Consider the following 16,919-nt stretch of genomic DNA (forward strand, 5'->3'; position numbering starts at 1 on the left):
AAAAATGTTAAACTTTGTTCAAATAAGAAAAAATGAGCCCTGCACCAGAACAGGACTAGAGCTGTACAGTCTGAAGGTCAGTGCAGAAAAAGCTAGTTGAAGAAAGCACATTTTTATGGGACTCAGCTGTTGATGTTCTTTTGACCCTTAGTCTTTTCGTGCCTGTAGAAGAGATTTGTTACCACTGAAGGCATCTGTGTGGTGGTGTCAGACATTAGCAGAGTTTTCAGAAACAAAGGGATTATGAACAGTTTCAGCTCAAAACAAGCCATGAGAGGAAACTGCTGTTTATCTCATCTCTGCCCTCTTCTGAAGCAAGTTTTGTTTGTGTTAGAGCAGTCCTATGTAAGGAATGATTGTGTTTATTAGGTGCTGGAATAATTAGGAAATCTGGTGGTAAATTAGGTTGCTGGACTGAATTAGCAGTTTACCAACAGTTTGCTTTTAATGCAAATTTGTTTCTAGAATTAGAAAATGTGTTCTTTCCCTGGTCAGCCTTTAGCTGTTGGCTTCAGAATACCCAGGACTCAGGTGATGGTTGGGTTGGCATTTTTCCCTGAGATGGAATCCTTTGACACAGACACAACTGTGTGTTTTCCTGCTCTTTCAGGAAGAAGGAGTGCCCGCCTTGCTTCTGTGCTTGCTTTAGATCCTGGTGAAGGCAAGAAGTGAGGACAATTCTAAGTTTTGCATCCAAATTTCCTGTCCAAATTCCTCTGCGTCACAAGAAAGAGCCTGAATTCCCCCCCTGAAGTGCAGATCCTCTATTTGAAATTTGCACATAGTGAGTTGAGTCTTTGAGAAGTCTTCTTAGTGATTAGGAGAACACTTATTTTTAAACGTCATGGGTTTTTAACTCTGTGCAATGCAAGGCATGGTATTGTCCGCAGCGTGATTGAAAGATCAGGGATACAGTAACCCTTGGGCTTTATGGTCAACCACTGAAGCTGTGTTTGTCCCCCTCCATAAAACAGGGGCCTTGCTGTCTCCCAGGGAGCAGAGAGGATTGGGCGGTGTTTACTGAGCATATCTGCCTCCCCATGCAGACATGCTAGTTAACTTGCTAACTCCTCTAGAAAGAGGATGTCCCTTAGCATGAGGGTCAAAACTTAACAGAAATCCCATGGTCAAACCAAATCCTACAGGACACGGCCAAGTCTCTTTAAATGTTCATTGTCCTAAAGCGGGATTGTGCAATTCAGCATTGGTACCATGCAACGTTCTCATCATATTTGTCCTCCTGGGTCAGTGCCTGCCCCTTCCAGCCAGGCTGCACAAACTCAGCCTTCCCCAGAGCCCTTGCCCAGGAGCTTAGAGCATTTCGGCATATCTGCTAGAGCAATGAGGCATCCTGTTTACAAGGGTGAACCTTGGCAGACTGTGGGTCCCACAGGTCTCTGTCACACTATCTCTGTGTTTGGGCAAAGATGGAACGAGACATGCTGAGACTGAGTCTTCCAAGGCTACACCTCCCTTCTGAAGGCCAGACCTCCCGTAATAATCATTGCCCAGTCCAGCGCTATCAAGTCCTTTTATTGCCCCTATTGCTGGTTCTGGTTTTTGCCTGCCATGTGCCCTGAGGCAACCCTATAACTCTGCGTTTGCCCCCAACCCTTTGGACTGTGTGATAGGCATCTGCTTTCAGCATAACCCTTTAGGGTCCCTGGGAGGAAAATACTCTTTTGCATATAGGACGGAAAGAGATAAGTTTAAATATTAGCTACAGCCAGTGCTTCCCCCAAATACAGACAGAAGCACAAGCCAAGTGTTTTTTCGTGCTCACAGAAGGAGTTGGTTGCACAAATAGCTGGTTTGGCATGATAGTACAGGACCATAAAATGACAGTTTTTTGGCTTCTCCTCTCTATGCTTTGTGTTCATATATTTTACTAGGGGAATAAAGTAGAAAGGGTGGGGAAAGTAGTTACCTGTGTAGGGTCATTATCAGGAAGGCTGAATGAATTAAGGCAATGCACATGTGGCTATCACATAAAATTGACCACTAACCCTTCTGAACTGCAGCCCCGTAAGCAGGTTATGACCTGGGATATGTTTGTTGGCTCACTGTGGAATACGATGGACAGCCCGGCAAGACGTATTAACTGCAGATTGGGTTGGCTCTCTCTGTCTGGTCTCTTGTTCAGACTTTTGCTTTAGCCGGAAAGTTTTCCTTGTGCCCTCAGTGGAGGTTAAGCTTTGGTAACTCTCCTTGGGAAGGTGTCTAGATACGTGGCCGTTCTGTCACTGCTCTCCTTAGACTAGTCTGTGCTGCCATGGCCCAGAGAAGGCAAGAGCAAAGGGCACAGCTGCTGGCTATCTGGCACAGCATTATAAAGCCCTGAAGTCTGCAGAGCTTCTGGGCGCTCTCCTGACTGCAGATTGCTTGCAAGAAAGCAAATCATTCCTTGTTCCAGTCTTTATACTAAACCAGATGGTCTTCTCAGGCCCCATTTTCAGGTCTCTGCGGAGACCTGAAGAATACCCAGGGGAGGAGCACCACAGAGCGTGAAAGGCTGCATCACCATCCGTATAAATTACCATGCGAGTAGGATAACTTCTGATATTGACGTTAGCACCTCCACAAAAGCATTTGCATTTGATGCCCCCTAAAGCCAGCCTGGGTTTTTGTTAGGACCTGTATAATTTTAGTCACCAAATTATGTGAGTGTAAGCAAATCCTTTCCCTTTATCAGATGTTAACTTTGCCTTTGAACGTGAGCTGGCTTTGGACTGCAAGGCCTCAGCACTCAACTCTCTCTCCTGTAAGTCTGTAAACTCCTCATTTCCAGATACCTGTGCGCAAGGAAGGCTGAGGGTGACTATCTTGGTGTTGAGGGAGGTCTCTAGATAGCGTGGTCTAGTCTGTTTTTCTGATGGTTTTATTGTCGCATTTGTCTGGAAGAAGGCTGATGTCCAGGCAGCTATCCTAAAGGCTCATCTGATAAGATACCTTATCAGACATATCTTGACGCCAACCTTTGGAAGAAACCACTGGATCATTTCTGACATTTCTGCATGCCATGCACCCAACGTGTATGTTTGGCTGTTGAGTCAGCAGTGCTTGTTTGGCTGTCTTGCCTGCAGATGCTTTGCAACTGCAAAAGCAGGTGGCGAAGCCTGCTGCCTGGACTTCAGAAGGGACTTCAGGAAGCTGTGCTCGCCCACGGACAGGATGGACTGGGCTGCTTCTGATTTGGCTCTCCAGCTCCTTTCCTGGAAAGAGGTGCCTGCTCTGCACAGTTGTGTATTGGCTGACACATGTGTTTGAAATCCTGAGCAAAAAATCCTTTCCTCTCCATACAGCCTGTCCCTAGACTGGCCTGCAAGCTGTACAAAGGAGTGCAGGAGGCTTGAAAAGTACAGCACCCTGTATGTGACTGAACAGAAACAAGAAGATGCTTTTGAAGAAAGGGAGGACCCAGCTAGGCACCGGATGGGATGACAGAAAGAGAAGAACAAGCAGTAATTGGAAAAGTTGCCAAGTGCTGCCTTGGCCTAGGACAGATCCCAGTGGTCCGAGTTAATCTATCTCAGTACAATACTGATACCAGCGGAGAGCAAAGCTCACTTTCAGATGTACACACCAGAAACACAGTGTTCCCAAGATGGCATCACAGCCAGAATACTACGGCAGAGTCTGCTGGACTGTTAGAGCACAGAGGTGCAATCTGGGGTCCCTTCTTGCTACTGGTACATGGTACATTTGCTGTAACCTCAGGCAAGTTCCTGCTCCATGTCCATTTCCCTCTGCAGCATGTGGGAGAAACCTGCCTTCCCAGGAGGCTAACACTACGCTGCATGGATGTTGCCAAGTGTGCAGCCGGCACCACTGGTAAGATACATCTGCAAGCAAAATGCAAAAAGGATCCTGTAAAAGCATTGCACATATTTTCAAAGTACTACAAAGAACAGCAACGCAACTTTCTCTCCTTCTGTTTACTCGCTTCTGATATTTCTTGCATATGCCAGAAGGCTGCAGGATGGAGGTTAATAGAGAGATTGAACGCCTCTGGGGGCAGATGTCTGGCAAGGATTTGTTTCCTGGTTATTTGGCAGCTGGCTTCTGCACAGCTGGCTTCCTAATCTGCACGCTGCCAGAAGGAATGTGTAAAGAAGATTTGATGGCCCAATAGCACCATCCCCTGCTAGCAGAGTTAAGGAACTTAGGAGTGCAAGTGGATTTGCAATTGGGATAGTCAGTGCAAATGGGAGGGAAGAGAGCATTAAGGGACTCATTTGTGATATTTCCAGGGCAGTTTCGTGCTCTTATTTTTTAACATCCATATAATGATTTGATAGTATAAACAAGCAGTTTTCCCTGGGCTCTGCTTTTACTTTTCCATTCTTCCTTCAAGTGCACCTGGGATATGGCCACTCTTACCTAGAATGAAATAGGCCTTGTCATCCGAACGCTACTTGGCTCAGCAAGCACGAGCCGTCATGAATTTACCCTGGCTTTGACCCTGACTGCCCTTTAGCGCTGACTCTGCACAGCACCCTTCCTTTCGACTTCTCCTGTCTCAAAAGAAACATCTGCATAGATGGGAAAGTGCACAGCGGAAGCGCAGCTGGATTACAGTACTGACGCTACTGGGAAGACATGGGAAGATACTCATTTTAAGGTGCCTTTCAGCCTCTGGGAGAATGCGGCATCCTTGTCACTTCCTTTCAAGGCTTTTTTGTGTGAGGGATTGCTCCAAACTTTGAACTGCATCTCATCAGACAAACCTGCCTGTGTTACAGAGCCACACGCACCCTGAAGCAGAAGGCCCAGCAACTTGGCATAAAGGAAGAGTTGTGACCTGGGATCAGCTACAAGAGATTAATGCCAGACTGATAGGGTGCAGGATTCACACAGGAGCTGGCATCCACATTTTAACTCTGTCTTGTACAGCTGAGCTGCTGCACTGAGGCAAGCTTCCAAAAAATTACAGCCACATCCCCTCCTTCAGCCTCCTTGACGCTGGTGGCATTGCTAAGATCACAGCAGCTAAATGCAATCTGACTGAGTGCTCCTCTGACAGTTTGCTGGGACAGCAAAGGCCAGGGGCTAAAGGAAGTTACCCGGAGCAGAGCACAGTGGCCCACGCAAGTGGTGAGCTCAGGAGTAGCATGGGGAATCACATCACGGAGCTGCACTGACACTGGCAGCACCGCTTGCACCTTTCCCCTGCAGTTGCAGACAGCAGCTCTTCCCACTGCTTCCCAGATCCGTCTGCCAGCAGAAAGTGGTGATGGGTTCAAGCCCTTCTTTTCCTCGAAAAAGCTGCTGTAGGAAAAGATGTCTTTGCCATTGGTAGGAGCGTGTCTTACTGATTGTATCTGGTCTGTGAAGCGCCCATTTCCATAGTAACAAGTTGTGATAGAGGCAGTGGGATTACATTAGGGAGAGGAGTGTACAAAGAAGGCGTCATTAAAATGTGACTGCCTCAAACACACAACTGGATGCCACCACAGTAGGTGCCAGGAAAAGAAAAGGCCACAAAAAAGCTATGCTGAGATAAGTCCGAATACCCACCCACAAAGACGTTTGCCCCCTGGAGCAGCATTTTCCCCCTAGATGCCCGTTCAGCTGCCCTGAGTGAGTTCACCCGGAAACATTGCTCTCCACCCTGGCTCTCACGTCTGGTTTGGGTGGCCTCCAAAAACGCTGGGACTCCATTTGTTACCCGTCCTCCTCAAACCCGCGTGATTTGGGAGACACGAAGTTTGTTGGGAGATATAATACAGATTACAGAGAGAGCTGGAAAAATTGGACAAGCTGTCTTCAGAACAGCCTTTCTGGTTTTTATCACCTTCCTTTCCTTCCCCAGCTCATGGATTTCTCTGCTCAGTTTCCTGCATGGAAAAGCTGCCAGGGATAGCAGATACGCCCAGCTTATAGCCACCTCTGTCCTGAGACAAATCAAAGGCAAACAGCAGACCAAGAGGAGATCCAACAAACGTGATGGTGGGTTAGCTACAAGGCAGACCTCGATCTCTGTTCAAACGCCTCAGCAGCCTGAGGTGCTAGGGAAGGCTGTGTGACTGGAGGTTAGCCAGACTAGCATAAAACCTCTGTCTCTGGTCCAGCAAGCCGAGCCGGCCACCTTCACCTTTCCAGGGTCAACATTGCAGGAGATCTGAATCTGGATCCGAGGCCTGCCTCTCAGTAGTCCAGGTGCTACCTTCATGGGTTCGAGGCCCATGGCAGAGGTGGGGTGAGAGGTCTGTTGGCCATCCCCTTGCTGCACTGGGGCAGCACGCTGTAAGGCAAGCAAAAGCATTGTAGGGCCATAGTTCTGCAGAAGGAAAGACTCTTGCAGAGGATGAAGTCTTTGCAGGGGAGAAAGTTCAGAAAGATTTTTTCCCCCTTTTTGCACGTTTAACCATTGTTACTCCTTCTGCTGGGTTATTGAACCCTCAGTTTAATAAAAAAGGAAATAAATCACCATTAAGTAGCTCTGTAAAGGGTTCTGAAAGCAAGCGCCACTTGCATGCAGAGACGATCTGTGTCTAACACGCTACTTCCAGACCTCATTTTGCATCCCATAGATGAGTCACCTTGTGTGCTGTGCGGGGACTGGGATGGGAGAATCAGCGCTGACCCTCACATCAAACAGCTACGGCTTTCTAAGCAAAACCAAAAGAAGAATCAGACAAAGAGGGGGGGGGGGAGCAGCAGCAGCAACAATAAAAGTATAACTAGTTGTCACAGGTAAACTTTGGTATCCGTGTCCAGTGGTTAGTTCTAGAATCGCAAGCCTTGTTATATTGCACACGTCCTCCTTTCACTCCTCTTTTCTCAAAGCAGCCATTATCCTTTTCTTTTTTTTTTTTTTTTGCCCATAAACTAACAATGAGCAGCAGAGGCAGTTGTACCAAAATGGCTCTCAGCCCAGTTCTGCGTCCCCCTCTCCCACTCAAACCCAAGCCAGCCTAGACAATTGTTGGCCATCGCGAGTCTTAATTTTTAGTAACTCCACTTGGGTTTCTTTCCTTGTGTACCGTAGCTTCCTCCACGAGTACTTTAGCAGGGCAGTACGGGAGGCTCTTGCTTTGTCCCAAGAAGCTTCTTACCCCCCGGCAGCACCTTGCAGACATGCACCTTACTGGGAGTGTCCTGGGTCGATGTTGGTGAGATCTGGCACTGCCCGTCTTGCATACGTGGCAGCTGATGAGAATTCACCACGGGAAACTGGCAGGAAGTGGCTACTGTCCCTTTTCTTTTCTTTTTGGAGGGAGAGGGGGATTTTTTTTAGCGTTATGATTATTGTCCACCTCCCAGTGGCCAAGTTATGGGCTGCATTAATATTTGGGGTCGATTGGCTGTCCGGGCACACGTGGAGCTTCACACTGACTTTCGTAGCTAATGCCGTGGCTGTACCCAGAGCCTGGATACAGGTTGGGTTTCTCCCTTACTGCAAAGAGCTAGCTGTGCTTTCAGCAGTGTCACTGGCACCAGTTAACAATTCCTGGCAGACAGGTCTGGATCAAATTTGAATTTCCATTTTGTGTTCTCAGCTTGAAGAAAACGAAACCCAAGTAAATGTTTCCAAGGTCTCCTTTCACCACGCGGTATGTGGTGCCCCAGGGGAGGGGATGGCAGGAGGCATTTGTGGGTCACTGGAAGCGAGATCCTTTTTGGATATATTTAATGAAAATGTCTTTCAGGCAGAGAGACCTCCCAACCTTTGTGTAAATCTCAGAGCAGGAGATGCATTTTTTGGCTGTCCTTGCATATAGTGAAACATAGCTGAAACAGCCAAATGCAGAGTAGAGTTAAACATAGGATTTGACCTGAATAACCTTTTAATTAGGAAGATAAATTTGTTGTAGCTTGACCTTAGTCCATGTTAGGAACCTGCTAATCATTTGACATGCAGAGTGTATTAATGCTGCACTTAACTTGGCCGTTGGTTTTAGTATCTGGTTTTGGGGTGTTTTTTCACTCCTGAAGCATCAATGTGCATCTTGTAAAGGTTTTAATTTTTCTTTCCCGTTCAGAACATGTAGCACACTGTTGTACTTCTGTTCCCGTCCGCGTAGAGTATTGCCTTAAACAGATCAGTTGTGTTGTGGTTTGTTTGTTTGTTTTTTTTCTACCATCAGTTTTATGCATTAATTTATTTAAAAATGTGTTTTTTTGAAAAACATGAAACATGTATAATATTTTTTTTAACATTTCCATTGCAGTATTTATCATTGTTACTGGTTGTGTGTAGTGTAACAGAACTAATGATATTAAAAAGCATACATATGAAAACCGGCCTGCCAGCCTTTGTCATTGGAGCGAACTGAAAGAAGGGATGAGAGGATGCAAACTGCAACTTTTCATCTGAGGCCCCAGCAGTCGCTGATACTGAAATCAGGGGATGGAAGAGGGGACGGGGAGAGCTGGGGATCAGACATTGCTGTGGCTGTCCCCACCTCGGGAGACCCTGGCAGAGCAAACAGTGAAGGAGACACTTAAGCACAACGTTTTGCACCGATGCCCTTCACTTGGCCTCCAGCTCCAACTCAAGGAAGACAAGACCTCTCCTGGAGGAGGTCCTGGGACCAGTGGGGAGCAGAGATGGTCTGTCAGTGAGATGATCCCTAGAGCCCTCTTGGAGGAATCGGGGACTTAGAGACCTAGCCCTGCCCTCATGTGGACAGTCCCTCTGCATGGTGAAATATTGCAGAAAACTTCTTTGCCAGCAACACCCTTGGCTGATGTGTTGTGTTTGTAGGGGCATGGTCTGTTGCCTGCGCTTAAGCAATGAAGTGGCAGGTTACATATGCTAAAGCTGGGAGGGGGCTCTCTTATTATATCGGGAAGAAATGGAGCTTGGCTTTGCCAATCTTCACGGTCAAAACCAGCCTATTTGGGCCCAGTAAAAGCAGATGGTGTGGACCTGGGCCATGTTGCACAGTTCAACCTGCTGTGGCTACCCTGACATTTGGGAACAAATCCTCCCCAAGGCAGTGGGAATGTGCATGGGATTGGACTCAGTCCTTGCAGCAGGGCTGCATCTTTCCTCTGAAGAATAACAGAGGCTGCAAGAAGCGATGGATCTATACAATGCCAATAGGTAAAATAACCTGTTCTCCTGCTTTGCAGCTGTTTCTAACCCTCAAAGCCATTGGCACAAGAACTGAGTGCTGATTCTGCAGTCCAACATCTTACTGTTTAACTAAATGAAAACTGTACTGTGTTAAGCCCTGTGCCTGAAGCAGAGGGTCAGTTTTAGCAAGGGAACACAGCCAGAAAGCCCTGGTTTGAGCTCCCACCAGCCCTGGCTGGCTTGGGAGCCTTCTGTGAAAACAAACTGGGAGATGTCAGGCCCTTTCAGAGGCCAGTGGCAGCCCTCCCTAAGCAGCTTCAGTCAAGGCTCAGGACCGCTGGCACCCCCAGCACGGGCAACCAGCCCTGCTTGCAGTGAAACAGCCTGGAGAGGGAGGCCAGGCTGTGTCTTGGCTGGGCAGGATCAAGGCGATCTCTGCTGCTGGGTGCTTTGCTCAAGCAATAGCATTTTTAGGCTAAAACCCAGCCCCAGCATGTGTTAAAATGTCATCAATTTGCATTAGTGAGCTTGATGCTCCTTTGCATGGGTTTGTCTGAGAGCTGGGGCGGGTAGCGTGGAAAAGGGTCAGTACTGCTGCATTTCCTCTCAGCTCTCCTCCCGTGTTGTTGCTTTCCTGCCTTTTCCTTCAGCTCATCCACAGATGACTTAGATCCACTGGTGAGAAATGGAGGAATCGGGCAGTGGTCCTAGGACCCTGGGGGGAGCTGCAGCAGTGCCATAAATGTCTCAGTACTCCCAACTTCCGCTTTCTTTCTAGTTAACTAAAGCAAATCCCTGCATAAGAGCAAACCCCCAGCTGTGGTGTCTGTGCTGCTCTCGCACCGCCCAAAGCAGTGGGGGACAGCTGGTGCTGGAGAGGACCCCATGGGGCCATGTGACATGGAGGTGCTGCTGCAGCAGGCTGGGCAGTGAAGAAGGGAGAGAGGGGCAGTACATGGTCAGACCCTCCTTTCCTGCCCCCCAAGGTGCTGTCGCTGTGCTGCCAAGGACACCGGGCACCCGCAGGCTGGGAAAGGCTCCCAAGAGGGGATGGGGCTGACAGAGAGCCTAAGCCTGGGTCACTAGAGGCCAGCGGGGTGTGAAAATCAATGGCAGTTTGTTTTCTTGGTTTGTTCTCTAGTGGTGCATTAGTCATGTTTGGCTGGAGGTGTCTGGGTGCCCTGGGCTGCCAACCCAATGGAGCCCAGTGCTGGCGGCAGCCTGCCATCCCTAGCAAACATGTGGCAACTGCTGGGTTGAGCTGCTGAGAGCCCTCATCGAGCCAGAGCCTGGGAGCAGAATGGGGCTCTGAGCTGGCCCAGTGTAACGCTGGCCCCACTGGCTACAAATCCAAACCTCAGGAAACACAAAGCATCAGAAAATAAACACTTGGGGCCAGCTGGGCCCTGCCCTCTGTCAGCAAGTGTCCTCATCGTCCAGGCACGGGGCTTCTGCTCAGCTCCCAGGCTTAGGCGAGCTGATGCTCCCTGGCCAACTGCAGCTACTGTGGCTCCTGGGGCAGTAGCCTTGTCCAAGCCAGCGTGTACAGCAGGATCTCAGCTGGGGGGACCCATGCCCTCTCCCGGCCCTTAGCCTGTATCCTGGGTCCCAGCTCTAGCTCCCAGCCTTTGGTCACCATTCGGTTCCTTATTTTTGCCCTGGCTCTGATTTCACTGCCTGGACGTACCGATGAGACTAAGGTAGGTGAGATAGATGACCCAGATGCAGGAAGGGATGCTCCCGTAGATCCAGCTGAGGGACTTACAGCCCTGCCCCAGCAGCATTAGCAGCCCAGCACCGCTATCACCGTACTCATAGCCACAGGACTCATCTGGGAGCCCTCCTTGTCAGGAAAGCAGTCCCTGTCCCCTTAAAGCCCTCCTGAGGTGGAACCTGGCTAACTTGGCACTGAAACGGGTGTGGATCGCTCACTCTGACCGGCCCTGCAGCACCCTGCTCAGCACCCGCTCAGAGCGCAGAGCAAATGAGCTGGGCAGGAGCACCAAAATCCAGCTCTACCTATATAAAGAGGGGAGATGGCTCCCCAGAGCCCCAAAATCCCCGGATTCCCCAAAATCACAGGCTGGTGCCACTTCCTGGGGGCAGACTGGGGGCAGCGAGACAGGCCAGCGGTGCCCCATGCCGTGCTAAATCCCAGGAAGCAGCCTCCCTCCATCCAGCGAGAAAACAAACTCTGGGAGCGGGGGAGCCAGTTCCCAGCAAGGCAGCACCTCCCAAAATAAAATCGTCTTTTACTAGGATGGGCCGGAGCAGTTTTCTGCTATTGTCATCCTAGTTGTCTGCAGGATGGGAGGAAGCCCGGAGGCAGAATCCAGCTGGGGTGGATGCAGCAGTACCCGAAATCACAGTGCATGGTTGTGTCCTTGCAGCATCCCCAGGGTGAGGTACCACCAGGGTACCTCATCCCCAGGGTGAGGTGAGGTACAGCCGCCACGGGGCGCAGCGAGGACCGGCGCGGTCCCCTGCGCGGACGCTTGCTCGCTGCCTGTGCGGTGTTCTCAAGAAGCTGCGCAGCGATCTGCCCCCCAAAATGCAGCCACGGGACCGACAGAGGCAGCAGGGCAGGAAGTGACCAAATCCTCCAGCTCCCACACTATGACATCACCGGTGATGTAAGCGCGCCCCCCCCCCCCCGGGGCCCCAGACGGAGCCCCATGCAGCTGAGGCAGCGCCCTCGGCAGGCGCCGCGTGCCCGGCCCCCACGAGGACTCCTGGCCCGCATCCCGCCCCGGCGGCCCGCAGCACCATGTTCCTCTTTGCCCAAGAGACCAAGACCCCCGTCAGCACCTACACGGACTCCTACCGGCCACCCAACTCCGTCAAAAAGACTTTCCAAGAGCCTCCCTCACTGCTCTGGAAAGAAAACAAGTTTGTGACCAAGGTAAATGTCCCCAGAGGAGGCGGCATCCTCAGCCCACCGTGGGGGTTTCTTCCTTGACCCGGCATGCGGTGCCATGCCGGTGTGCGTGTCTTCATCCTCTCCCCCCCGGTCACGCCTGATTTTGGCTTTCACAGCGCTGCTTCAGTGCTCCCGTATCTCTCTTCCCTCCGGGTTTGCTATCTCCTCCTGGCTGCACCCGCAGCAGCAGAGCAGCGTTGCCTGGGGCTCGTGGGGCAGGCGGTTGCTGGCATGAGCTCTTCCCTCTCAGCCCTGTCCATCAGTAGGTTTCAGAGTACCGAGAGGGCATAGCCACAGAGGAAGGGGAAACTGAGGCAGTGCCGAGGCTCAGCCCAGGCTCGCTGGGTGGCAGGATGGTGACGGGGGCAGACCCAGCTGCCCTGAGAGCTGCTCCAACACGCTGCCCCGAGGCTGGGCACCGCCTGGGGGGGCCCCTTGTGCCAGCGGGACCCCGCGCAGGGCCTGGACGGCATCCGAGCGCTGAGAAACCTCCCCCAGGCCCAGCTTGTGAGCCAAGGCGGCAGGGCTGGCCTGCGAGCCGCAAGCTTGGAAATCCCCCGATGGCCTGGCACAGCCGGCGGCGGGGGAGAGCGGGGTGACGGAGCAGCCGGGGCCGGCGGCGGTTTGCTCAGAAACGTCCGCCGGCTCGCAAAAATGCCCCCCGCCGCGGCCTGCCCGAAGGTTTCGCCCGGAGGGACGTGCGGCACCTCTTCGCCGGAGCCTGGAAGGCGCCGCGACGGCCGCCGAGCTGACGCCTGCGAGTCTGAACAGCTCAGCTCAGCTCTGGGGATGGGAGAGGACAAGTCCTGCCCCTAATCCTGAGCCTGGTCACCCTTGCCCCCCTCTCCGGGGGCAGCCCAGCTCTGCCACGCGCCCGGCTGCCTGCGGACACCGCGGGTGCTGCGGGGAGAGGAGCCGGCCGTGCCCCACCACGCTCCCTCCACCGCTTTGGGGTGAACAGGAAGGTTTGGGGGGGGGGGGGGGCATCGTGATGCTGCGGCGACCCCGACGCGGAGCAGGGCCGCTCGGGGCTCGTGGACGCGTCTCCAGCGTCACAGCCTGGCCGAAAATCCGCTTTGCCGGGACGCCCGCGAAGGCGGGCGCTGCCACGCAGCCTGGCTCTCCCTCCCGGCTCTCTGCTGCCTCCAGGGATTAGCGATGCCCCCGGTGCAAAACCCGGCGAGCCAAGGTCAGCCGGAGAAGCTGCTTAGGGCGGCGGCGCAGGAGTACGCCTACAGGAACGCCACCGACCCCACCGCCTACTGGCCCGAGAAGTACTGGGTCACCCGGCAGGAAGGTAACGGCCGAGGGGCCCCCCCGCCGCACGTCCCCATCCCTGTCCTGAGGCCGTCCCCACGCCAGGGGGGTCCCTGGCTCCCCTGGGCTCCTTCCTCTGCCCGTGGCGCCCAGATCGCGCCAAGCAGATGATGCTGGAGGAAACCCTTGCTCGCACCGCCCGGCCCGGCGTGGAAACCGGAGAGCGCAGGAGTCGGGAGGTCCCGGATTTCAGCCTCCCGGCCCGCGCGTTCGAGAACGGCGGCGAAGGGCCCGAAACCGCAGCGCTGGCTCACGGGGGGGACGCCGAGCCGGCGTGCTGCGGCCGGGCTGCGACAGCCCTTGGGCCGGGCGGTTTCCGGGCTGCGTAGCTCCTGGCAGGCTCTGCTCGGACAGGGATGAGCGACCGACGGGATGACGGTGCTGTCACCTCTAGCACGGCCCAGGCGGCTTTACCAGACCCCGCGAGCAGCATCTCTTAAATGTCACCTGCTCCCGGTGGCGCTGTGTTTCTGGGAGCTGGGGAAAGTCCCCGGCCTGTCCGGGGGCTCCAGCAGCGCCCCCGTCCCGCACCCCATCCCTCCCGCCCGCGCCCCTTGCGTTGCAGAGAGGTTCAACCCCGTTTTTGTCGACGAGGACACCTACGTCACCTGGCGAACGGCTCCCTACAACAGCGCGGCCTGGAATAAATACACCGCCTACCTCCCCCGCCTGCCCAAGGTAGGACCCCGCACCCCGCCGCCGCCGCCGCCGCCGCCTGCCCGCACCGCGGCCGCCCGCCGCTCCGAGCCCTCGGGCGCCTCGCCGCGTCCGCTGGCGCCGGGGGGAAAGCAGCACGCCGGCGCAGGGCTTGCAACCTGCCCTTGCAGGAGGCGAAGATGGAGACGGTCCCGCGCGGCGTGCCCCTGCGGCACCCCCCGAGACCCGAGCACCTCGATCTCTGCGGTAAGCGGCCCCCCCCGGCGGCCGTGCCCGCCGCCCCGGCTGGCGCCCTCGGCCCCGGCCTCACCCTCCCTCCGCTTGCAGAGGGGCAGGCCGTCGCCGACGCGCTCGGCGGCGTATCGCGGCCCCAGCTGCCCTCGCTGCAGCGCCCGCACGCCGCCGCGGCGAGGAAGCCCTGCCAGGGCTACTACAGCCCCTGCTCCGGGCGCCACTACTGCCTGCGAGGGATGGACTACTACGCCGACAGGGGCCTCGCCGCCAGCCGCCACCTCCACCCGCTAGCGGAGAGGACTGTAAGGTTGGGAGGGGGGTGGGCCAGGCACGACCCTCCTCTTCCTCGGGGCTGGCCCCGGCTCCCCGCCTAGGGCAGAGCGGGGCCCGGGCTTCACCCTGCCGCCCCCGGGGCCCCGATGGCTGCAGAGCCCCCGGGGACCAGGCGCAACCAGCCCCAGCCGGCTGCGTCCGAGCTGCTTGGCCGGGGCATCCCAAAAACTGGGCCTGCGGGACCTGCCCTGGCCATCGCTAACCCTGCCTCTGGCGGTCTCTTCCAGGAGTATCCCATACTGCAAGTGCAGCCCCGGAGTACCGTGCTATGCACTTTCATGCAGCCCGCAGCCATCCTGCCTGTATACGAGCCCTAAGTACGCGCAGCTCCGGTGGGGGGTGAGCCCGCCCTGGGCGACGGCAGGTCGCCTTGGGGGGCAAAGCCGTGCTCCTTCCCTGTTCGAACCCCAGCGAGCATCTCCCTGGTTTCGGGGCCCCGTCAGCGGTCCCTGGGCTGCTCTTGTATGTCCTACAGCAGCTCCTGGCGTCATCGCTTGCTCCTCTTATCCAAGGAGCCTGTTTCCTCATCATGCTGTTCTTTACCCAGCCGTCAGGCCTGTCCTTCACCCACCGGTCCAGCAGCACTTTTTAATCCCTGCGTGTTTACCCTTAGGCTCTCGCTGCCGCAAAGGCAGCGCTTTCCTGGAACGGGCCTCGGGAGGCAGCAAGGGCAGAGGGGAGGCTCCTTAGCTCAGCCATCGCCAGCAGCTTAGCTATTGCATCAACCTCGTGCAGTCCAAAATTAGGAGTTTGCAGAAAACGTGATCGGCTTTAAATTCACAAGACCAGGAACTAAAACCAAACGGCAACGATAACAGGGAGCGCTGAGCTCCCCACCTGCCGTCCCACTGCTGGGCCTCGGCGAGATGTTTCCCGCCATCTTCCCCGCTGTGAGGAAGGCAGATTCCCGTGTATCTGCAGGGCTCCAGGAATTCAGTTTTTAGGAAGACGACAGGGCAGGGAGGGGTGGGTGTTCGCAGGGTGAGAGACCTGCTGGAAACAGCTAGGTGAGATTGCAGCGCTGGGGAGGCCAAGCTCCGGGTCATCCGCCCGGGCCTCGCTGTGGCCTCTGCGCCCGAGAAAGGCACACGGCTGCGGCAGTCGGCGTTCGCTGCCTGCCCCTGGGAGCTGGCAGCCAGGACCAGATCTTCTGCTCTTCTTCCTCCCTGGAGTTTCTTCCTCCGCGCGGCTGAAAACACCACGTTTATCTCCTCTCCTAGATGGGACACGAGCCACTTCAGGAAGGCTGGAGGAGTCCAGAGAGGCAGCTACACCATTCATCCCGAATTTGTGTCCGAGTCCCACTTTGCTCCGTTGTGCTAGTGAAGAGCAAAGACCAGCTTTCATTAAAACTGCTTAGGGCAACCCTTCCCGGGCTCGCCGTGCCACGGCTGTGAAACGTCCCCTCCTCGCCTGGCCAGGCAGGCGCCGACGCACGAACGGGGAGCGATGGGGAGCCGCCAGCCAGCCTGACACCCGCAGCTCGGCAGCACCCTCCCAGGGCAGCTTCCCAATGCTCCCAACACGCTCACGGCGCCGCTTTGGGCCAGGTGAGGAGACCTCTCCACGGCATCCGCTGAGTTAGGCGTAAGCTCAGCGCGATGCTTTGCCTGCTGAGAGGGTGCTGCTTGCAGGGGCTGGTTTTAGCAAGCAAACGTCTCTTCCCCATGGCAAGAAAACCCATGAGATCCTTTCCAATAGGCCTGCAAAGTCCCTGGGGAGCAGGCGGTAAAATTTAGCAACTCATTAGTAGCAGATCCAGGGGATTGGTACCTACCACCATCTGCAAGCCAGAGACCAAGAAAGCATGTGAGAAAAAGCTTTCAGAGTGTAATAGCACAGCCAGAAATAGAAGGACTCGTCGATGCCCACGTTCATCCACTTTGCTTTGGGCTGTTTATGACAAACTTCCTCTGGCCAAGTTACCCAGGAAGAACTGCTGTCTATCTGGGATCCCGAGCACTGAAACTGCCTAAATAAGGAGAGGGGTGACAGCAACATGTAATTAATGAACAGCATGAAATGCCCTTCTGAAACTAAGATCTGGAAGCCCAGCTTCGGCGGGGATACTGCAAAGGGCTGTCCGCACACGCTGCGGATGATAAATTCCCCTGAAGGCTTGGCTAATGGAAGAAATGCCACGTCTGCCCCACCACGGAGGGAGCTCATCTGGCCGGCTTCTGCACCAAGCACAGCGCAGGTGCCACCAACCAGCTGCCCGACAGCCTTGGCATGGCCCAAGGCGAAACCCCGTGGGGAAATTTAGATGATCCTTTAACTGGAGAGCAGCCCGCGCTGCAGCCACGGTGCAGGGAACTGGCACGATGCCTGCAGGGGAGGGGGGATTCTTCAGGCTCAGCCCAGGTGGGCAGGACTGCAGTCCCCGACGGGTGGACATCCCAGCACGGAGCCACCGGGGCAGCACTGTGATGC

The 16,919-nt window shown here is 54.6% G+C and overlaps 1 protein-coding gene across 1 annotated transcript; it reads left to right on the forward strand.

Annotated features, from left to right (window-relative positions):
• Window positions 1-11,792: 11,792 nt before the first annotated feature.
• LOC138064340 (sperm microtubule inner protein 6-like) lies at window positions 11,793-15,809 on the forward strand. Its single transcript, XM_068926384.1, has 6 exons — window positions 11,793-11,927; window positions 13,095-13,242; window positions 13,828-13,940; window positions 14,090-14,165; window positions 14,247-14,460; window positions 15,707-15,809. The coding sequence occupies exons 1-6, from the start codon at window positions 11,793-11,795 to the stop codon at window positions 15,807-15,809; spliced, it is 789 nt and encodes a 262-aa protein (XP_068782485.1).
• The last annotated feature ends 1,110 nt before the right edge of the window (window positions 15,810-16,919 follow it).

The sequence above is a fragment of the Struthio camelus genome, chromosome W (genome assembly GCF_040807025.1).
Source record: "Struthio camelus isolate bStrCam1 chromosome W, bStrCam1.hap1, whole genome shotgun sequence".
Taxonomy (NCBI): Eukaryota; Metazoa; Chordata; class Aves; order Struthioniformes; family Struthionidae; genus Struthio; species Struthio camelus.